Source organism: Rhincodon typus, chromosome 11, assembly GCF_021869965.1.
Source record: "Rhincodon typus isolate 14 chromosome 11, sRhiTyp1.1, whole genome shotgun sequence".
In the NCBI taxonomy this organism is placed as follows: Eukaryota; Metazoa; Chordata; class Chondrichthyes; order Orectolobiformes; family Rhincodontidae; genus Rhincodon; species Rhincodon typus.
Window position 1 is genome coordinate 65,843,274 of NC_063342.1, and position 24,455 is coordinate 65,867,728.

At 44.6% G+C, this 24,455-nt stretch overlaps 1 protein-coding gene across 1 annotated transcript in view; it reads left to right on the top strand.

The window, feature by feature from the left end:
* The window catches only part of LOC109937609 (E3 ubiquitin-protein ligase Midline-1-like), a 313,576-nt gene that overhangs the window by 180,962 nt on the left and 108,159 nt on the right, over positions 1-24,455 (top strand). Inside the window, exon 4 of the mRNA XM_048602529.1 lies at positions 23,025-23,739. Coding sequence (XP_048458486.1) covers positions 23,025-23,739 — 715 coding nt within the window. The remainder of the gene's footprint in view (positions 1-23,024; positions 23,740-24,455) is intronic.

Here is a 24,455-nt window from a genome sequence, read left to right on the forward strand (position 1 = left end):
AATCATTTCCCTCTGCTAATGTTATGCTTATAGTTATCATTTAGTCACATGTTATTATTTAATTCCTCCCATTGCTCTGTCTTCCCCTGACACTTACAATCTCATCTGCTGCCTGCTGTCCTTGGCACATCATCAGAATCGCCAGTTTTCTTGTGAGAGTAGAATATTGCGGCTGATCCACTGGTGAGGTTATGGCTGTACTGACAAACCCATCCTACTTTCATCCAACTTTCCAGCCGGAATTCAAGATTGGAAAACATAGCCAGCTATCCTCTTTTCCTCCTGTAAACCTGGATGACTGCTACTGCATATACTGGTTTGAAAAAGGGAGGGCTAATGCAGTGAGGAGCAGGCATTGACTCTCCAATGCAGCATGATGCTTGGTTTGGCACAAAATTATGGACTTGTGCATTGGGGGCACACCCAGACCAGATCAGGATGCATTTCCAGGCTCTTTGCTTCCTCTCGTAGCGCTCATACACTCTGATCCCACCAGATCTCTGCTTTGCATTGCCTTGCCTTTGGGCACCTTGCCCACTCAGCCAGAGGTATCAGCCTCTCAATGCCTGCTGTATTGGCTCGCACTTCCTTTGTGTCTGCTTGTCACAAGGTTGTCAGCAGGCCTCAGCCAACTCAAGGGAGATAGTCACTGCTCAGACGTTCCTGGCACAGTAAGGTGAGGGCAGCCTCTGATACCAGTCCAGGAGTTTGGACACGGTCAGTCAGTCAGTCAGAGTCAGGACGCTCTCCACATAAAGGGTGAGAAGCTGAATGGCAAGAGCTCACCTCCCATCTTGACTCTTTCTGCCCTCTTGGGGGCTATTTCAGGTCTTGAGGGAGATGAAAGTGGGTGGCACAGCTGTTACTGCTGGTGTAGGTGGTGAGGTGCCTGTAGTGAGTGAGTAGGCCGTGCAGAGGGCATGCAGGGTCAGTGGGGTTGGAGTGGCCAGTGGGGAAGATGGGGCAGGGGTTAAAGGAGGTGTGTTCCATAAGGTATGGCAAGAACTCTCACTGGGCCCCATGGCAAGATTCTCTCCTAAAAGTGCCACCCAACTGGCGCTTAGCCAAAAATGCATAAGATTCAGCCCATGGGAGCTGCCAGAGAAGAAGACATCGATGTCCAACTAGTTCACACTCTACCATTCTGGTAGTCACATGATCTAACATGATAATGGAATTGCCGACTAATCATTGCAATCCATCTTTATTAATTAGACTGCAGCTGACCCAGGCACAATGTGAGGAGATCTTCACTGTTGGAGATTGTACCTGAGGTTCTGAACAAAGTCACTCAATACTCCTGAATACACCATGCCTCAAATCACTCTGACCTGAATTGTAAAGTGCCCTTTTTCTGAAAGAAATCAAAGTTCTATTTAACAGAATCAGTTCCAGCTGCCTCCACTCTCTTCCTTAGTAGCCTTTCCCTGTGACCACCCACTCACTGAAACATCCATATTGGGTAGGAGTGGGGAAGGTGAAATGGAAGTTTTAAAGTTGGACCCCAGTCCATGCTGATATTATTTTCACAGTGGCTAATTTCATAAGTGAGATTTGGTGTTGGGTGGCCATCATCAGGCCTCAGATTTAGCACATGAAATAGGTGGCATAGTGGCACAGTGGTTAGCGCTGCTACCTCATAGCGCCAGGGTCAATTCCAGCCTTGGGTGACTATCTGTGTGGAGTTTGCACATTCTGCCCATGTCTGCATGGGTTTCTCCCACAATCCAAAGATGGGCAGGTTAGGTGACTTGGCCATGCCAATAAATTGCCCCGTTGTGTGCATGTTAGTAAAAACCCTGTACTGTATTATGGGGATGGGGTGGGTTTGGGTGGGCTGCTCTTCAGAGTGCTGGTGCAGATTCGATGGGCTGAATGGCCTCTTCCTGCGCTGTAGAGATTCTATGAATAGGCCCCTACTTACCTAGGCCAGTCAGGTCTCCCATACCCTTGGCTAAAACCATGGAAATTATCAGAAATTTGACAATCGTGTCTCTGGATTCCCTATTTTCCTCAAGTCTGTTCGATAAAACCGGGAGGGTTAAACGCTTTTGAGCTAGTGAAGTACCTTGTTCTGTATGTGGCAGTCTGGAAGTGAACAGAATACGTGGTCCTGTCCATCGACAATCTCCCATTTCTACCCCTTACGTTTTATTGGAAACATGTGGAACTTCAAAGAAAATGTGGTGAAGTAACAATTTGACATTATTTTGCCATTTGCGCACAATGTTTCGAAATGTCGCTGTAGTTTTATTCTCTGGTTGCTTACGGCTGTTTCCCAGAGATTAATCTTTAATTCTTGAAAAATTCTGAAAGGCTGCCAACCTTGAATTGTACTTTCTGCTGTGTTTGGAGGAACAGGAGAAAAAGGGCAAAATATGACCTGAGAATGTTATTTCTTAAACTACAACTTTGTCTCCTCAAATATAAAAGTAAATTGAGATCGATCTCTACAGTGGTCTGGTCTGGGCTGCCAAGATGTGCATTTGTCACAACTGAGTATTGAACTTGGACAGAATGCAGAGTCTGATTAATTCATAAAACTGTGTGCTAAAAAAATGTGTTGTCACTTTTAATTTCCCATTAGCTACCTAGGTACTGTCAGCTTAGCAAAGTTGGCTTTCAGCAAGGAAGTTTAGATCTAACATTAGCAGTCCAGAGAACCTGCATCCTCTGCTATTTTCTTTTTAATTCACCCATGGGATGTGGGCATCACTAGCTGGACCAGAATTGATTGTCTGCCCCTAGTTGTCCCTTGAGAAGTTGGTGGTGAACTACCTTCTTTGAATCTTTCCTGTCCGTGAGCTGTAGGTAGACCTACAATGTCGTTAAGGAGGGAGTGGATGTTTGTGGATGTGGCACAAATCAAGCAGGCTGCTTTGTCCTGGTTGGTGTCAAGCTTCTTGAGTGTTGTTGGAGCTGCACCCATCCAGGCAATTAGGGAGTATTCCGTCACACTCCATATAGATGGTGGATATGCTTTGTGGAGTCAGAAGTTGAGTCACTCACTGCAGTATTCCTAGCCTCTGACCTGCTCTTGGAGCCACTGTGTTTATGTGGTGAGTCCAGCTGGGTTTCTGATCAATGGTAACCCCCAGGATGTTGATATTGGGGGATTTAGTGATGGTAACGCCATGTGTTGCTGCAAGCTTGGGGAGCCGAAAGCTCTGTACCTGTACTGTACTGTTTTTGTTCTTTTGTTATTTAGAATAAAGTGGTTCTTGGGGTTTTTTTGGGTGTTGGTTGAGAGATGAACCTTGGCCAAGAAGGTGGAAGACTTCCATTGTCATATAATGCCAAGGAAACTTTTCTCTGTGTAGGGGATAATGCCTTAGTTTAATGTCTAGACTGGCGAATGGTACATCAGAGAATGCTGCATGCCTTTGGCCAGGAGATGAATGCACTTCTCTAGAGTGGGACTTGAACCCACAAACCATTGGACTCAGAAATGAGATTGGTACATGATCCTCACCCAAGCAACTGCTACTGGCCTGTTGCAATTCCACAGGCAGCTGGACAATATATCAATCAGAGGTAGGGGCTTGACCAGTCACTATCATGAAGAGAGCAGCAGACCGAAGTGGAGTGCTCCAGTTCTATCTGTGTGGAGCTTAAGAACTGGTATAAAGCAATTGCCCTGTTTCTAAGTTATACGTTCGATGCAGTTATAATTTTAACTTGCTTGTTCTGTGTTACTAGGCAGAAATTTTAAGCATTGACCCAAAATCTGCACACCCAAACAGGGTGTGAGTGACCTGTTTATATTCTTCCTGATGACTATTGGGTTGCTGAGCTGGGGCTGCATATCTGTATAAGAGATGGTGGCCTTTGCCCTTTCCTGTTTACAATCACTGAGGCAGAAGGGGATGCTCCTGCTAGCAGTGGTTCAGGTTGTTAGGTCCTGCCACTCAAGGGTTAAAACAGTCAATTGATGCAGTTGGATTGCAGGAACTCTCATTTGCTTTCACACCCTTTTTATCAGTGTCCATTATTTTTTTAAAAATCCTAGATGTGGAGACCCTCTGTCTTTGGTGGGTTTGGTTTGGAGATGGGAGGTCATGTGGTAGAACCTCCAGGGATGTACCCAACCTGAGTTGGCACCACTCTTGTCCCTCCTACATTTATCAATGTATGAATGGCACAATTTTCAGTCCAGCCTAACGACTTTAGTCCGACAATGGACTGAAGGGCTGTGAAACTTTGATGGGGGTGAAATTCCTGTCTCTAATTTAACACAGATCTAAAGCCATGGAAACTCTTTTATACTTGGCTCCGCTATATTTTTTTCTCGGCTAAAATGTGGAAAGAATTTCAGCTGCAGGCTCTTTTGAGAACTGAATGCCAGAGTTTAGCCATGCGAGTGTGCCTTTCACCTCTAGGACACCAGAAAGGGGAAATAAAGAGGCCTCCACCGTCTCCAACTTTCTTCCACAATTTCTCATCTGTTGCTTATTTATTCCAAAATTGCTGCAATTGCCAACCATGTAAACGTAAGGACTTAATTATTCTGATTGAAAGTGATGGGCTCGTTGATGGAGTTTTGAAAACAAGGCATGGATTATTGATTGACGGAATGGGACTTCATGTCTGCCGACTGGATCCTCTGACATTGGTCAATTCAAACTGGATAGGGGATGAGGAGGTTTATGACTAGATTCCTACCTGTCCTATAGGCCATGATTCAGGAGATGCTTCTGACCCAAGAAGAGGGAGAGATAAGTTTAATGGAATCAGATCTCGAGAGTCACGAGATTCCCTCCAGTTCAGGAAGACTGCCTCATTGAATCTTGGTTTGGAATGTTCTACTTTAAATGGAAGTTCAACAGGCATATCCACTGGCATTCCACCTTCTCTGATTTGGGGGCTCAGCCAAGATGAAGAGATATTCCGTTGCAAAAATGCTGGATTGAGATGATGTTGAGGTCCCAGAGGGGCATCTAGATGAGGTTTCATTGGAATGTGGTGCAGGCATCTATTGCCTTTGAGTGTGCTGAGGGTGTGTTTGAGAGAGTGCCTGGCTAGGGTGAGTTGACCCAATTCATTTTACCTTCTGACAGTCCAGGGGAAGTCTGCTCACTGCTGTTGGAATTTTTTTTTTGGCCAACCTTGCATGTAATTATTTCCATTAATTCTTTATGTATGGAGAGTTCAAGAGCAGAATCGTCCACTGCTACCAACAGTGGGAAACAAGGCGTGTGTGCAAGTATAAATACCTAGGAGGTAGAATGTCAGCTTTCTGACGGAAAGTACGAAATTAGAGTGGTGATGGTTTGAAGGTGAATCCGGTTTCCTGATTGTGAGCAGCGAGAATGTAGGAGTAATGCGTCAGGATTTCATGCATTCTCATTAGAACACCTTCTCGCTGGATTTGAATGTGGCATTTTTCACAAATAACTCTCCAGTGAATGAGAAACCATGCCTTCAGATTTGTGACTGGTTGGTTAAAGGAGGCCTGCAGCAGGTTAGACACTTTTCATAGAGTCATAGAGTCATACAGCACGGAAACAGACCCTTCGGTCCAACCAGTCCATGCCGCCCATGATCCCAAACTAAACTAGTCCCACCGAGCTGCGCTTGGCCCATATCCCTCCAACCTTTTCTATTCATGTACTTATCCAAATGTCTTTTAAACGTTGTAATTGTACCCACATCCACCACTTCCTCTGGACATTCATTCCGTACACGAACCACTCTCTGTATAAAAAAAAAATTGCCCCTCGTGTCTTTTTTAAATCTTTTTCCTCAACTTAAAAATATGTCCCCTGGTCTTGAAATTCCCCACCCTAGGTGAAAGACACCTGCCATTCACCCTATCTATACCCATTATGATTTTATAAATCTCTATAAGATCACACCTCAACCACCTACGCTCCAGTGAATAAAGTCCCAGCCTATCTAGCCTCTCCTTGTACTCAAACCCTCCATTCCTGGCAACATCCTGATAAATCTCTTTTGAACCCTCCCCAATTTAATAATGTCTTTCCTATAACAGGGCAACCAGAGCAAGACACAGTACTCCAGAAGAGAGCTCACCAACCTCCTATACATCCTCAACATAAGGTCCCAACTCCTATATTCAAGGGTCTGAGCAATGAAGGCAAGCACGCTAAATGCCTTCTTAACCTCCTTATCTATATGTGATGCAAACTTCAAAGGATTATGAACCCGAACCCCGAGGTCGCTCTGTTCTACAATACTAGCCCAAGGCTCTACTTTTCATTCGTATAAGTCCTGGGGTATTCGGACGGAGTAGAAACTGTTTTCCTTTCCTGGAGTTGTTGATCTACTGAGATTGGTTTGGTGCTAGTGAAAGAAGATCTGAGCATGCTGGCCTATAGGAGGACAGGATGTGACGGACATGCGAAAGTTTATGCTGGTGGTGATGGTGTTGATGGTGGTGGGGGTAGGATGCTTGGTAGGGGCCGGTGGGAAGAAGCTGAATTACACTGGGGAGAGTCAATATTGTTGGCTGGAAGATCCAATAGGATTGTGGGGAATTCCAGGGTTATACATGGAAGGTCAATGGTGAGGTCCTGAGACTAGACGGTAATAGAAGACAGAGCAAGGGTGATTGACTGAAGTTAAAAGTGACTGAAGAAATAGTCCAGGGGCATGGCTGTGACAACACACTCAATTCTCTGGTGTGCAAGTCAAGAATGGAGATGATCATGATGGATTGGGTGGAGACCAGAGTGTGACCGATGCCAAACATGAGGCTCCTCCTTAGTTAGGTGTCCTCTGGAAGTTCTGAAGAAGCAGATCATACCAGACTCGAAACACTGACCCTATTTCTTTCTGCACATAGGCTGCCAGACCTACTGACATTCTTCTGCACACTGTCTTTTTGTTTCAGATTTCCAGCATCTACAGCATTTTGCCGTAATTATTTTTACCAGCGCCTCATTTCTAGGGGTGAGAGAACTCCCATGGCAATAAAAAAGAGAGCATTTTCTTTCACCTCAAGTGTTACCCTTGGTTCAGTGGTAACATTCTTACCTGTGAATTCAAAACCTGACCATTAGATTTAATCTGAAACTTCAGGACAACATTGAGAAGGTGCAGCAATGTCAGAGATACAGTCCTTGAGCTGAGCATGAAGTAAAGATCTGATCTGCCCTTTTCAGGTGGTTGTTAACAAGTCACATGGTAGTATTGGATGAAGAGCAGTGGAGTTCTCCAAGTGGCTTCATGTAATATTTAACTGTCAACCTGCATTGCTATATGTTGTAGACATTAATGCTCTAGACACGAATTGTAGGAGGTATGATCAGTAACTTTGTAGATGACGTGAAAATTGGTGATATGGTAAACCATGAGGAGGAAATCCTTAGACTACAGGAGACTATAGCCAGGCTGGTCAGATGAGCTGAACAGTGGATGATGGAGCTTAATCCTTGTAAGCGTCAATTGATGTTTTTTTTTTGGATGACCGACAAAGCAAGGGAGTACTCGACGAACGGTGTGGCCCTAGAAAGTACAGAGAATCAGAGTGACCTTAGTGTGCATGTCCATAGATCCTTGAAGGCAGCAGGACAGGTAGATAAAGTGGTTTAGAAGGAATATGGGATATTTGCCTTTAATAGTCAAGGCATTGAATACAACAGCAAGCAGATTATGATGGAGCTGTATGAGATGATATTTGGGAGTACTGTGTGCAGTTCTGGTCACCATACTATAGGAAGGATGTGATTGCATCAGAGAGGGTGCAGAGGAGATTCACCAGGAAGTTTTATAGGCTGGAGCGATCCAGCTGTAAAGAGAGACTAGATAGGTTGGGGTTGTTTTCCTTTGCTAAGGGGTATGAAAAATGATGAGGGGCATTGATTGGGTAGAGAGGGAGAAGACTTGCCCTTTAGTGGAGGAGTCAATAACCAAGGACCGGAGATGTAAGGTGCGATGAGGGGGTTTAGATAAGACTGGAGGAAGAATGTTTTCCACAGTTGGTGGTGGGTTTCTGGAACTCCCCACCTGAAAAGGGTGTTCGAGGCGGGAACCATCAAGATATTTAAGCAGTATTTAGGTAATCACTTGAAACACCGTTGCATGCAAGGCCATGAGCTGGAAAATGGGATTAGGGCGGGTGATGCGCCAAAGGTCCACTTTGCCTGCTGTACTATTCTGACCGGAACCGATGTGGTCATTGCTAACTGTGGGATCTTGCTGAGCACAAGTGACTACTGTGTTTGCCCACAGTGACTACACTTCAATGAATCATTGGCTGAAAGGCTAAGCAACGTCCTAAGGTAAGGAAAACTGTCAATGCATTTCTTAGTGCAGACACTCCTCCAGAAAATAATTACTTTCCAATAAATAAGGTTCATTACCCCTTTAATAAATAGTTTTCTGTGAGTAAACACTATGGGAATATTTTTTTCCCCTCTGAGTTCAGTGTGGAAACTTCCAGAAGATTAATCCTGTAGCAACAGGGGTGAGTAGGAACCAGACTGATGAAGCTGAAGCAGTTTGTCAGATAGATAAACATTTTACAGCTCCAGGAAGGAACTGCTCCACCTTCAAGTTCAGCAAATGTGAAATGAAGAGTCACTTTACGTCACATTGTGGGTGATTTATCACATTTAATTCACTGTATATATAATTGTACCGAGCAGCTTGCCTCCCCTCATACCCAGATTGGAAAGTTGAAATGTGGAGAGAGTAGCAATGCGCCAAACGTTCACCTTTATAACCCCAAAGGGACAAAAGGCAAGAGAGAAAGTCATACTCACCCGAGGTACTCAAAAGCTGTAAAGCTGAGCAGGACTGGGAGCCGATGGCATCCTAAGGGATTCCCCAGGCTAAAAGCTGCCATGATTAAGAATGATGTGGCGGTGCCGGTGTTGGACTGGGGTGGACAAAGTCAGAAGTCACACAACACCAGGTTATAGTCCAATGGCTGCACTCCAAAAGCTTGTGCGACTCCAAATAAACCTGTTGGACGATAACCTGGTGTCGTGTGACTTCTGGCTGATTAAGAAGGCAGTGAGGTGCAGTCACAGCTCCCAAAATTCTCCTTGTGATCCAACGATTGCCCTGGCAGAGCGTTCAAAATGTTTGCTTCAATTTGATAAGGAAATGCAACTCTTTGCCACCTGAGATCTGAGTTACTCCTGGGGTTTTGTGGCGTAGGTAACTGAGGGCAGTAAGTACAAGTGCTTCTTCCCATATCATGGGCATAATGACAGTAATTCCAAAATTTTGAGCCTTGTATCCAAATCCTCCCGCAGCCTTGCCCTTCCCAATCTCTGTAACTTGCTCCAGTCCTAAAACCCTGCAGTTCTGGCCTTTTGCTCATCTCCGAGACTGTACCTTCAACTCCTGGGCTGAAATCTCTGGTCCTCCCACCCTAAACCTCACTATTGTTTGAGACTTCTTAAAATCCACCTCTTTGACCACGGTTTTTTGGCTGTCGAGTGGCTTGGTGTCAAATCTTGTTTTCTGAAACCTCTTTGAAGCACTTTGGAGAGTTTGGTTACATTAAAAGTGCTAAAGGAGAGGAAGCTATTGTTGATTTTAAAAGCAGCTGTTCCTGTTTCAGAAGCTGGATTGTACCTGTGCTGTGCCTTTGGAGTTACTGTCAGGGAATCGGATTTGAGATACCAGCAGTTATTGAATGGTGTATGGCAGAAAGTGAGGCTGTCTTAGCAGAAGAATGTGCCCATAGTAATTGCTTACATTAGAGGGCAGTACGGTGGCTCAGTGGTTAGCACTGCTGCCTCACAGAAGCAGGGACCAGGGTTCGATTCAACCCTCAGGCGACAGTCTGTGTGGAGTTTGCACATTCTCCCCGTGTCTGTGTGGGTTTCCTCCGGGTGCTCCGGTTTCCTCCCACAGTCCAAAAATGTTCAGGCTAGATGGGTTGGCCATGCTAAATTGCCTGTAATGTTCAAGGATGTGTAGATTAGTTGGGTTATGGGGGGATGGTTCTGGGTGGGATGCTCCAAGTGTCAGTGTGGACTTGTTGGGCCAAAGGGCCTGTTTCCATACTGTAAGGATTCTATGATATACTATGATATAAACTCCTAAAACATTGTATTCAGCTCCATGATGTTCCTAGAACCGTGTGTGATTACAACAAAGAAAGAGATATCACATCTGTGCGACTGAAGTGAGGTAAAGCAAGTCCCTACTGCCTTCTGTATCAATGCAAAGCTACTCCCATTGCCAGCCGTCTGGTACCCACCGCCCTCTGCCATTCCTAAAGCAATTCCATTTTCCCACCTTTTCCTCAAAGCTGTACACTGGCTTCAAATATTGATTTAATTTTCCCTGTAAAAGGGAACGGTGTCTTACCACCCACCCCATGGCAAAGCATTTCATGTTGTGGCTATTCTCTGAATAATAACATTTTCCTGTGTTTATTTAATTTGAGCATTGTTAACCTTTTGACTGCCCAACCTTAGGAGCTGATAATCTTCCCTTTATTCAAACTATTGGAATCCTTCAAACTTTCATTAAACCCCATTCAGAAATCCTGCCAGTTTTCCTGACTCCACCTGACCTTGATCAAAGTTGAGCTGCTGTTTACAGTGCTCAGAAGTTAATGGATGTGAAAGCTCCTTGTGTCGGGTTAGATCCCAGCAGCTTTTGGTTCTGGATCTCTGGATGTTGGGAGGATAGCTGTGACAGTTCAGGACCTCCTAAGTTGAGCACTGTGGGGAATGGATATGTCACCATTTCCAAAAATGAATTACTCATCCGATATTGGGCTTAGTTTGCAAATGAACTGTAAAGGCAGCATTACTTTGCATCCAGTTTACATTGTGCATGATCTTGGTAGTATAGCAGTGTCACTGAATATGAACATTAGGAAAGCAGTCCATCTCCTGCCCTGGCATCTTGTGTCCCAATAAATATGTAAACACACAAGCAGGATGGAGTCTAGTGCCGGTTACACAGTGGCTCAAGCTTGTTACTAGCATTCTACTGTCTAGTTGAGAGTATCTTCCACTTAGGAGGATGTTACTTGCTATAGCCTAGACTGTCACATCGTGGTAATGTTCACTGATGCTACTTACCAAGGGAGTTTGAGTATTTGCATTCTGTCTTTGTTTTTAAATGTCTGGGAATGAAACCATGCAGTAAAAGGCATACTGCAACTTCTTGGGGTAACTAAAGATGGGCGATCGCTGCTAACTTGCCTGTTCTGTTTTAATTTACAGCATGGCCCAGGCCTAGCAACATTAGGCCTGTGAGGGTCGGATGAATGTCTTGCACAGTTTGTATCTAGTTGCCAGTTTGTTACATTGAAGTGGATCACAAAGTACCAACTGGAAAGATGGGGAATTCCTGATTGCAAGTAGCTGGGTGTAATAATTAGGCTGGGAACTGGTTAGATCTGCTTTGGAGGTACACAATTAGTAATCCATATTTATGAATTAACAATTGTGTAGTTGTTTGTGAATGTTTATCTGTCAATAAAACTGCAGTTAATTAGTCACTCATTACACATCCGATTCCATTATGTTGTATATATTCAGGATTTCAGTATTGACTGGGATGCACTTCCTAGATCCGCTGCGTAATGTGATGTGCCCTAGGTATTATGTGTGGATTGTGACACAGCCAAGAGTTTTATTGTGGTCTGCTCCATTATATAGTGTATCATTATGGGCTATAATACACTAAACTGAGTTCATTTTTGGCTGAGCAACCACATTATGGTTTCATTTTGGACCACTCTACACTATAGAGCTTTGCCTGATGTCATGGTTATGCTCAGTAAATTGATGTTTGTTCATGGGCAAACAAACTCTCTCCGGTTCGGAGCTTGGGAATCATAGGTCCTGTTTTTCTAGCGAGGATATAATTACATTGTAGGTGGCTCCACTTCTCCCTGTCGTGTCTGAAACTGAAAGCTCCAAAAGTTCTGACAACAAGAGGTTATTGTTAAGCTGCTGTTCTTGAGCAAAATTTGATCCTCCTTGTTTATTTAGTTGACTCAAGCTGAAACTAGGCACAGAAAGCAGAGAATGAGCTCGTGAGTAATTAGACTGACTGGCTAATGATTGGAGGTCCCAGCCAGCTCCGTACCACTCTTTGAGGGAGGTGGTTTTAGGTGGAGCTGGCTTTCCGGTTATTGTAGGCTGCAATAAATCTGATTACCTTTCCTGTTGCATTTCAGACGTGCCTATTAGTTTAGTGGAGAATGGGTTCTGGATCACTCAGGCTAAAGGCTTCCGAAACCTCCAGTTTGATAGCGTTGTGATGGTGACCTCAAAAGCAGCCATGTCCAGACAATCACAGCTGAGTTACAATCCACTGGTGGGTATCTGATGGCTAATTGTTGTTGCTGATCGTTCTGGCCCACTGCTACCGGGAGAGTTTACCTTTCCCAGTCAGGCTCACCGCCAGATTTGTTTTGTTTTTACTACATTTCACTGTTGAATTTATTTATTTAGCAACATAGTCAAAGCTTGTGAAAGCAGTTCATTCAGACTATAGACAGGCAATGTCATATATTTATATCTGCTATGCTCTGAGGGGAGTTAGCATGCTTGCAACGTTAACTTACTTTCTTTCCGATCCTATTCCTATCCTCCAGCGACAAGCGCCATTGGCAATCAACCAAACTGCAGGCCATTTTCCTTGGATGGGTATTGGCTTTTCCTTGGGTAATGTCCAGTGATCCATGGTTACTGTGCTTGCTAATAAACACGTCTCTCTGATTTATTTGCGAAGCCCCAGATTTTTTGATCAAGGAGGTTGGCTGTAATCAGCGCAAAGTAATTGCTGGTTTGTTTTTAAAAGCAGAGACTTCATGCCTCAGTTAGTATTTTGGTTTGTTTATGGTTGGGTGCAGAGAGGACTATTTTGTGTTCAGAATGAATCGAGAAATCCCATTTGCTTCTCAGTGGCTGTGGAACTTGAGTCTTAAGCAGCTTCACAGAAAGATTGTGTTTTATAGAGTGTGCTGTTGGTTGGTAGTTACTGAAGATGGAGTGATTGCACGAGAAGGTTGAATTTGCACTGACTCACTGATTAATATCCAGTTGTTTCCATAGGCAGTGTGTCAGAGGTAGTGTACAAACTGATACTCAGACAATGCCAACACTTGAGATGCCTACTTAGATTCCAGCTACAGATCTATTCTCAGGGATTCATTGTACTCCATGTAATCTCAACTGAAAACCACGGTTTAGATTGACATAGCACTATCCCCATCCTCAAGACATCATGGTGTTGCTACATGGCCAATGAAGTATATTTTTGAAGTGTCATCATGGTTTTAATGATGGAAACAGGGCAGCCAATTTACACACAGTAAGGCCCTTCAAAAAACTGTGACCAGATCATAGAACATAGAAATATACAGCACAGGAACGTGCCCTTTGGCCCACAATGTTGTGCCGAACATGACGCCAAGTTAAATTAATCCCTCTGCCTTCCCTTGATCCATATCCCTCCATTCCTTGCATATCTAAAAGTCCCTTAAACGCTCCTATCATATCTGCCTCCAGCACCACACTTGACAGCGCATTCCAGGCGCCCACCACTCTGTGTGAAAAAAAACTTGCCCCTCACATCTCCTTTGAACTTTCCCCCACTCACCTTAAAGGCATGCCCCCTAGTGTTAGGCATTTCAACTCTGGGGGTAAAAGATTCTGACTGCCAACCCTATCTATGCATCTCATAGTTTTATAGGCTTCTATCAAGTCTCCCCTCAGCCTCTGCCATTCCAGAGAAAACAACCTTCTCCTAATAGCACATACCCTCTAATCCAGGCTGCATCATGGTAAACCTCTTCTGCACCATCTTGAAAGCCTCCACACCCTTCCTATAATGTAGAGGCTTTACTCATCTGTTCTGGTGATGTTGGTTAGATTGGGATGATGTTGACCATGGGATTGTGTGAAATTTTTTTAAAAAACGTGCCATGCGATTATTATGCCCGCCTGAGAGGTCAGGTGGGGCATTTATTTAAAATCACATCCTAGAAGTGGCACTTATCACGGTGATCATCTTTCTCGGGACTGACATTACAGCCTGAATAGTGTTCACGTCTCTGGAGTAGGGCTTGAACCCACAATGAATGGACTCCCAGATGACCGTGCTGCCACTGAGTCAGAACAATAATTTTAAGAAGTATTTGCCTGCCCATCTGTCAGTTTTTTTTTTAAAGACCATCTGATCGGCCCCTTGACTGAACCAACATCCCAGTGTTACGCACGTGGTTTTAGAGTTTGCATTGTCACTACATTGTTGCATAATCCCCTTAAAGGATGCAGGTGCTGGGGTTCGACTAAAGCTTGCAAACTAAGTATTTTGTTGGACAAAGGTATTAACAGATACGGTGGATAATTGAATTTGAATGAGAGATCAGCCATAATCTAAAAGCCAACAGCGTCCTTCGGAAGTGTTCCAGAGCAAGTAAGAGAATTTCTGATGCCTCCTGGCTCCACATAAAGATAGGTTTAAAAACATGTATTTACCTTGAGGTAGTATTGAGTGGAACAATTCAAGTGCCTTACTGCCTGTTCGAGGTGGAGAGATGCGGCACTGGTGTGTGTGTGGAATTTAGCTTCACCATGAAATTGGTCCTCTTCACTCCTGTCCTTTGTCTTGAAATAGAGAGTGATATCTATTCCACTGTGTTACTGCGTTGTTTTTGTTTATGAATTTGTCGCTTTATACTCGCTTTGTAAGAGCAGATTTAGTTGAATGTTAGGAAGTGATTCCTTTCCCGGAGAATAGGGGATCTCTGTTCCTTTTAGACAAGGGCCTGACTTCTTTCTAGCTGGATAAGAGATTACCTGGTATAAGAAGTAGATAGTGTCTGAGATTAATCAGGGCAAGGAGAGTGATCTCCTAAATCCAGGAGATTTAGGGGGTGAGGGATTAAATTTTCATTGTGTTGAATTTATTTTTCCTTGGAGACTACAAGACTCTGGGTAGAATAAAAATTATCTTGACTTGATACAGGGCAGTCTAGTTGGACCAGCTAAAAATAATTTCCTATCTGCTCGTATCTCATGTTTATTTGCATATATTTTGGGTGGATTGATTTATCTCCATCAAGGTGAATGATGTTTGTAGAGTCATAGAGTCATACTGCATGGAAACAGACCCTTCGGTCCAACCAGTCCATGCCAAATATAATCCCAAACTAAGCTAGCCCCATCTGCCTGCTCCTGGCCCATATTCCTCCAAAACTTTCCTATTCATGTACATACATATCCAAATGTCTTTTAAACGTCGTAATTGTGCCCAATCCACCACTTCCTCAGGAAGTTCATTCCACGTGCGAACCACCGTCTGTGTAAAATATTTGCACCTCATGTCTTTTTTAAATATCTCTCTACCTTAAAAATATGCCCCCTAGTCTTGAAATGTCCCATTCTGGGGAATGAGAAATTACTCGGTGTCAGAATCCTGCACTTGAGCTCCCTATAGGACAGCACGGTGGCTCAGTGATTAGCACTGCTGCCTCACAGTGCCAGAGACCTGGTTTCGATTCCAGCCTTGGGCAATTGTCTATGTGGAATTTGCACATTCCCCTTGTGTCTGTGAGTTTCCTCTAGGTGCTGTAGTTTCCTCCCGCAAGATGTGCAGGTTAAGTGGATTGGCCATGCTAAATTGCCCATGGTGTCCAGGGATGTGCAGGTTAGGTAGGTTAGCCATGGGAAATGCAGCGTTGCAGGGATGGGTTGAGTCTGGGCGGGATGCTGTTGGGAGCATCAGCATGGACTGAATGGCCTGTTTCCACATTGTAGGGATTCTAAGTACAGCCAATTTTCCTTTTTTGCTATGGCCTAGTAATCTACCTTGACTCTTTACTAGTAGATCCCCCATTGAGTATGTATACCATCTCCATGTGAATGGGAGTGCCAGTTAGCATGTTGAACTGTATGCACTTTGAGTTATGAGTTAACGCTCCGTGGGAAGCAGTCTGAAATGGCAGAAACCCCCTAGAATTTACAACTAAGGTTACCAACTATACTCTGATGAATTCCTGGAGGTTCTTGCCTCACTGGGTTCCCACTGGTTCTGTTTAATTAACACCATTCTCCCCCAGAGGAAGAAAACAATCACTGGTCCTGTTGTTGGATCATTGCCATTTGGAAATGCCAGTGAGTCTGTTTATTCCTGTCCGCTGGAATCTGATACCCGTTTCCTGATCAGTGTGCAATTTCTCCTCAACTGGATGTAAGACTTAATTAAACAGGTCTAACCAGACAGAGGCTGCACATGCAATGTAACAAAGCTAGTCATTGGGAATGAAAGCAATGAGGATAAATTAATATTTTAATAATTAAAATATGAATGTGATGTAATGTGCTGTAGGAGACTTGTGTAAAATCTGTCCTATCAAATTACTGGATGATCCACAGAAGTCGAGTATCTGTTTGAGTGAAATGGAAGTTACTCTCTTTTCCCATGGATACAGGAAACCGCTTGGATAAATTGAGCCAGATTAGCCAACAGTGAAGTTGACAGAACTTTATACTTTTCAATAGAGTACAGAAGGAATTGTTCTGGTTACCATAGGACACAGAAATACAGTACTTCCTGCTGCTTGGCCAGGGCAGGGAAGTAAGAGTTGCATTTATGTAGCCTCTCTCCCAACCTCAGGATATTCCAAAACTCTCTTACTGCCAATGAAGTCGCTTTGAAACGTTGTGATGCAAGAAATGTAACAGGCCATTTCAGCACAGCAAGATCCCACAGAGAACAATTAAATTCTGAACATTAGTTTTTGACTAGTGTGGAAAATGTGATCTTTTATATCCTCCTGAAAAGCAGATGGATTGTCAATTTAATATCCCATTGAAAAGATGGCATCAGCAAAGTGATGGAAGAGATCATTGACAGTCCTGTTGAGTGGTACTTGCTCATTGGGTTCTATCAGGGCCACTCAGCTCCAGACTTCATTACAGCCTTGGTTCAAACATAAACAAAAAGAGCTGAATTCCAGAAGTGAGGTGACAGTGACTACCCTTGACATCAAGGCTGCATTCAACCGAGTGTGGCATCGAGGACCCCGAGCAAAACTGGAATCAATGGGGATGGGGGGGGGACAAACTCTCTGTTGTTTGGAGTCACACTTGGCACATAGGAAGATGGTTGTGGTTGTAAGAGGTCAGTCATTTCAGTCCGGAATATCTCTGCAGAAGTTCCTCAGTGTAGATATTTACTAGTCAAACTCTTGAGAGATGTAACACTACACCTCTGGACTAGGTGGACTTGAACCCGGATTTCCTGTCCCAGAAGTAGGACACGACTACTGGTTTCTCAGCGTATCTGTTCTGTTTTGTTTGTTTATGAATCTGTTTGGTGTATCTGGATCAAGTACTCAAGTCTCTAAAGTGCGACGTGACCCACAATCTTCTGGTTCAGAGGTGGCAGTTCTACAACTGAGCTAAGACTGTCACATTTCCTCAGGCTAGTGTTCTAGGCTCAACCATCTGCAGCTGCTCCATCAGTAACCTTCCCTCCATCATAAGGTCAGAAGTGGAGATGTTCACTGATGATTGCACAATGTTCAGCACCATTTGTGACTCCTCAGATAATGAAGCAGTCCATATTCAAATACAACAAGATCTGGACAATATCCAGGCTTGGGCTGACTAGTGGAATGTAGCATTTGCACCAAACAAATTGGTTGACGACCATCCTCAATAAGAATGAATCTAATTAACACCCATTGACATTCAATGGTATTAGCATTTTTGAATTTCCCACTTTCAACATTTTAGGAGTTATCATTGACCAGAAGCTGAAATGGACTAGCTTTATGAATACTATGGTTACAAGAGCAGGTCAGAGCCTGGGAATTTTGTGATGATGAACTCGCCTCCTGACTCCCCAAAGCTTGTTCACCATCTCCGAGGCACAAGTCAGGAGTGTGATGGAATATTCCACACTTGCTTGGACGGTTGCAGCTTCAAGAACCCACAAGAAGCTTGACACCACCCAGGACAAAGGAGCCTGCTTGTGTGGCACCACATCCACAAGCATTCACCCCCTCCACCTTTGCTGTTTGGTAGCAGTTTCTGTACTATCTACAAAATGCACTGCAATAACTCAGCAAGGCTTCTTCAGTACTTTCCAAGCTCCTGACCTCTACCACCTAGTGGGACAGGGGCAGATGCAATGGGAACATCTCCAAAAGTTTCCCTCCAATGCACACACCAGTCTGGTTTGGAAATATATTGCTATCTCTTCATTTGTGCTGAGTCAATATCCTGGAACTCCCTTCAAAGCAGCACTGGGAGAGCCCCTACATCCCAAGGACTGCACAGTGTGAAGAACTGAGCTCATCACCACTTTCTCCAGGGCAACTGAGGATGGGCAATAAATGCTGGCCCAGCCTGAGACATCCCACTCTTCATGAACAAATAAAATCAAATCAGGGTTTTAAGCATCTCCTGTTATCACTTAAGCATTTTACAGGTCATTTTCCTGTTTGTCTCCCTTTCATGTTCATGTATGTATTTGTGTTCATTTGTTTGTCATTCTTCCTGCCACTCTTTCTCTTTGTGTTCTGTTTCTGCTGTTTATATCAGTTAGTGCCGACAAAGAGTCAACATTTGAAAACTTTCGCTCCTCTGTTCCCTTCCCATTCTGACTGATCACAAATCCGTATGAAGCTGCTCAAGTTTTTTTTCTGTAGCAAATTCAAATTTCACATCTCACATTGTAATTTCTTGCTTTGCAGCCGATGGGTATTGTTGGCAATGCTAGCATTTACTGCCCATTCCCAGTTTCTGTGAGGCGTCATGGGGCGGGATGCCGTGCGAGGTGTCTCCAACTTGAACAGTTGGGAGTGTAGGGTTGGATGTTAATCCTGGAAATTTCAGTACATGACCTCTTACCCCAAAATGCAAGTTTTCCCCATCCACTTTGTGAAGAATAAACAGAAGTACTCAATTATCATTCAGTGTTTCTTATCAGTTGTCTTTGTAATTATTCTTATATTGTTCACATTAGTGTTTGGGAGATTAAATTTTAAAATCTAAGGCTCCAGATTGATCCTCGTGATGCTTACAGTCATGGCTTGAACATAATTAAATAATTTTTTCAACTTCCCACATCCTACCCCAGACACACACATCCATACACACACACACACACACACATATTACAGTGACACACACACACGCAGATACACATAGATACACAGACACACATGGATACACATACACATACACACTTCAGAGTGCTAGATATTTAGCAATTGACGTAATGTAGGATTTTTAAAGATTTCAGTGTTGTGGCTTTAGACACTGTTCTGTCACAGAAAGTTTAGATACACTGCAGTACATCAGTCCAAACAAGGATCTAGCCAATGCCAGCAATGTTTAACCCAGTCAATCATTCATTTCAGGTTGAGAAAACAGCCAGTTAATGGTTTGTGTCAGTTTTAATAAAGATCTACAGTGGCTAACTGGAAGATGGCAGACCACCATTGCGTGGAACTTAACGGATCTGTGCGGTGGTAATTTGCTGTGTTGTTGTCCTTTATTTGAACTAATGTTACAAGTGTACATTGCGCATGTAGAATTACAAGAGAATGGGTCAGGAAATTCTCCCACAAGGGACCAACTAGTGAGTCACTTTCACACAGCTCTCACAAGTGAGTTTGTTCCGTTGTCTCAAGACTTTGTTAAGAATAAAACATAAGAAGTAGATTTCTTTTTATTATGCTGCCAAAGGGATTTTCATTTGGGCAAAGGACCGTTTTATCAATGTGCGTTACTGTCGTTTGCCATTCTCAATGCAGTAAATCATCATCTAGTACTTCACTGGAGTGAAGTTAGAAAGAAGACTGAAACAGAGCCTCATAAAAAGACAGCAAGACAGGTGACCAAAAGCTTATTCAAAGTGGTAGGTCTTAAGAAGTATCAAAAGGAACAAAGAGAAAGAGGGTTTTAGGGATGGAATTTCAGGTCCTGGGGCCTAGCTAGCTAAAAGCATAGCCATCAATGACTATAGGGGAGGTGTGTGAAGCCAGAATGGGAAGAATGCACTTATAGAGTCATAGAGATATACAGCACAGAAACAGACTCTTTGATCCAACCCGTCCATGCCAACTAGATATTCTAAATTAATCTGGTCCCATATGTCAGCATTTGGCCCATGTCCCTCTAAACCCTTCCTATTCATATACCCATCAAGATGCCTTTTAAATGTTGTAATTGTACCAGCCTCCACTACTTCCTCTGGCAGCTCATTCCATACACGCACCAGCCTCTGCGTGAAAGAGGTCTTAGGTCCCTTTGTAAATCTTTCCCTTCTGACTTTAAACCTATGCCCACTAGTTTTGGACTCCCCCATCATGGGATAAAGACCTTGGCTATTCACCATATCCATGCCCCTCGTGATTTTATAAACCTCTACAAGGCCTCTCCTCAGCCTCTGACGCTCCAGGGAAAATAGTCCCAGCCTATCCAGCCTCTCCCTATAGCTCAAACCCTCCAACCTTGGCAACATCCTTGTTAATCTTTTCCAAACCCCTTCAAGTTTCACTATATCTTTCCTATAGCAAGGTGACCAGAATTGAGTGCAGTATTCCAAAAGTGGCCTAACCAATGTCTTGTACAGCTGCAATATGATGTCCCAACTCCTATACTCAAAAAAGGCAAACGTACCAAACGCCTTCTTGTCTATCCTGTCTACCTGCAACTCCAGCTTCAAGGAACTATGAACCCACACTTCAAGGTCTCTTTGTTCAGCAACAATCCCCAGGACCTTACCATTAAGTGTATAAGACCTGTCCTGATTTGCCTTTCCAAAATATAGCATCTCACATTAATCTAAATTAAACTCCATCTGCCACTCCTTGGCCAATCGACCCATCTGATCAAGGTCTTGGAGTGTTGTAAGTGAAGATTTCAAACTTCAGGAAGTTGAGGCCAAGGGAGGGATTTGAAAATTAGGGTGAGCATTTTAAAATCAGAGGAATTGCTGGAGAAGGTATCAAGGTTATCATGGCCTTTGTAGCAAAGGCAGATAAATGGAGTTGGGCTGAAGATCAATGATAAACTAACTAACTGACTAAAGAAGCAAGATTCAAGGCATTTTCTAGTCTAAGAGATAAGGGTTGATTTAACTACACTTACTGTTACCATCAGTCATGACCACACCAAGAAGCCATTTTAGAATCTGTACAGCAAAATAAAGACACTTTCTTGTCAGCACTGGTAAGTTTATAAAATGACCCCCATTGTGTCTTTGTTTGAAAATGCTGGATTTTAGTTTAAGAAAGAGAGAGGCATCAGGATAATGATTTGAACTGATGCTTCCTCACATTCACCTCTGGATCAGCAGCTCATGGGTTCAAGCCCCACTCCAAATACTTGATGACATAATAGAGGCTAATAAACTGGAGGAGAAGTGAGGGAGTCTATACTGTCGGAGGTGCTGGCTTTCAACTGAGGTGTTGAGTCTAAAGCCCTGATGACATTCGAGCAGCCACAAAACATCCTGAGGCACCATTCACAGAAGAGTCACGCTCCGTGCCTTGGTCAATATTTATCCCTCGACTAGCATTGCAAGCCAAAATTAGCTGGCCATTATCTCGTTCCTTTGTTTACCATAGTAGCTGGCTGTGCACAAATTGGTTTCCTACATTTGAAAAGGGGCGACATTCCAAAAGTAGTTGTAAGGATGTCCCAAAGTCTTTTACTGCCATGAAATTCAATTCATGAAATTCCCTTCCTCTCCAATCTCTCCTTCCTCACACACCACCTTTGCCAATTTGTCAAATCTCACGCTGCAGAGGAGCTGCCTCATTTAAACCTCTGAATTCCATCAGCACTTGGAACTCAAAATATTTTAACACTCAAAGTAATTTTTTATGAATTATGCGATGCAGTTAGGGATTAGTGGCACCTCCCCGTGTCTGATTTCTTTCGGTTTACTGCTCTAGTAAATTAGAGGGGGCTTTGGGGTAGCTCAGAACAATCAAAGGTCATGTTTGGAACAGTTCGATGTGAGGCGAGAATAATCCCAGTCTCAAATGTCTTTTTAAGTGAAATGGGGTTGACCCTCTGGAGTAACTGAAGTGAAATTTTGATTGGTGGGACCCCCCCACCCAATGTGAAGCCTGTTGCTGCGTTGACAATGTGATGGTCATGTTGGCTGCTCTGGTAAGGTTGGAAATGTGGATTCAAAGCCTTCACACTGGGGTTCAGCTCTGTACTGTCACACAGCCTGCAGCACCCAGGAGCTTGTTTCATGAAGACACCCTTTTTGAACCTAGAAACTGATGTCGTAATTCTACACAATGTTTGCAGTGATCACTGTGCTGACTGTAATTGTTGACAGAAAGAAGAGCTTTTTCACAGAAGTGATGTCTTCTTTTGAGCTACTATGTTAGCCCTCAGTAAAGTCTTACCAATCTCGCTCCCAAGTCGTTTGTAATTAACGATACCCAGAGCTACTGGGCTGTGCGTAGTTCCACTGATTTTGTTTTTCTCCCCCCCCCACCAGCCTCGCTGTCCCTCGCTCGCTGTTTCCAGCTCGCTAATGAGTGCTTAAGCCCACGCTAATGAAGCAGTGTTTGTTTCAGGAAAGGTTAGGAGGTCCTGCAGCAGGACAGGGTCTGGGGGAGGAGAGGGCGCGCTCTCTGATACTGCCTCTGGCGAATGGAGCGCACAGCTCGGATGTATCAGAATGTGCGGAGGTAGAGGGTTTCTGCCTGACCGAGCTGTCTGCCTGCAGCAATCACTGGCTGTGAAACTGGGTACCGAGCAGTGGGTGGGGGGGTACTGCCTGGCCAACGTTCAGGGGAAGCCTCCCTGACTGAGCACGTTGATGGGCGGGGGGAGAGAGGGATCGAAATACTTTGATTGTGCGATGCTTTGGCGATCTTGCACGCCTCAGTCCAGCTGGCTCGTAACCGCGATGGGTTGCGTCGGGGCCGTAGCGTGGCAATGGGCAGAGCCCGGGCTGCACCGTAAGTCGGCAATCTCCCTAAGTTGAGCCCCGCGTTTCTTTTCCCCCGCACCCCACCCCCCCGCCCTCCTCCATCTCGCACATGCACAATGTCGTCTAATCCAATCCTGTGTTGCCTTTCCAGATAGCTCGCCAGCTTCCCTGGATTTTGCTGACGACACAGGATTGCTTTGCCTGAAGATGGAAACACTGGAGTCGGAACTGACCTGCCCAATCTGTCTGGAGCTCTTCGAAGACCCACTGCTTCTACCGTGCGCCCACAGCCTGTGTTTCAGCTGCGCCCACCGCATCCTGGTCTCTCACTGTGCGTCGAACGAGAGCGTGGAGTCAATCGCTGCCTTTCAGTGCCCGACGTGCCGCTATGTCATTGCCCTCAACCACCGCGGCTTAGAGGGGCTGAAGCGTAACGTCACTTTGCAGAACATCATCGACCGCTTTCAGAAGGCATCCACGGTCAGTGGTCCCAACTCCCCGGGCGAGAGCCGGCGCGAGCGCCCCTTCGACGGCAGCACCATGACCGCGGTGGAGCGCATCCCGTGCCAGTTCTGCGAGCAGGACCCCCCGCGGGCAGCTGTGAAAACCTGTGTGACCTGCGAGGTCTCCTACTGCGACGGGTGCCTGAAGGCCACCCACCCGAGCAAGAAACCCTTCACTGGGCACCGGCTCATCGAGCCCGTGCCCGACTCGCACCTCCGTGGCCTCATGTGCCTGGAGCACGAGAGCGAGAAGGTCAACATGTACTGCGTAACCGACGAGCAGCTCATCTGCGCTCTCTGCAAGCTGGTGGGGCGTCACCGAGATCACCAAGTGGCAGCACTCGGAGATCGCTTTGAGAAAATAAAGGTATGTCGCTTTCACTTCGACCTTTCAGTTCTCTGTTGTCTGTCTGTCTGTCTGACGGAGCGTTCCGAGAGGGTGGAACGTATTGGATGTTGTCTGCTTGCACTCCTGCAAAGCACCTTGGAATGCTTCAGCGCATCGAGGGCGCTACGTAAATGCATGTGGATTTTTGTTGCAGTGCAGCCTTGGCTTAAACCCACAGTCGACTTGCATTAAGAGGTTGCGACCGACGAGCAGGCGCTTCCCTTTGTAACTGAGCAGGGGATGGGAAAACCGAGAGTGAAGCGGTTTGGCTGGTGCTCTGGTTGCGAAAAGGGATCCACTCAGTCAGAAAGACATTAGAATCGGAATGGAGTCAAAAGCCTTAATTGCAGTTCACCGCATAGAGATTTGTCCCTCTGTTTCTAATTTTTTAAAAAAGCAAAAGAACAACAAGGAAACATCACTGTGTAGAATATTGTGTTAAAAGAGTTGAAGCTACCTTTATGAAACTCAAATGAAGTTTATTTTCAATTGTGCAGAGATCATTTATGTACACATTTCTACCTCTTTCCAGTGATTGACCAAATCATTTGCAATGGACTAATTCCTAACTTCTCTTCTGTTACATCTCTAAAGGTCTCGGCACGGTGGCTCAGTGGATAGAATTGCTGAGATAGTAGGAACTGCAGATGCTGGAGAATCCGAGACAACAAGGTGCAGGGCTGGATGAACACAGC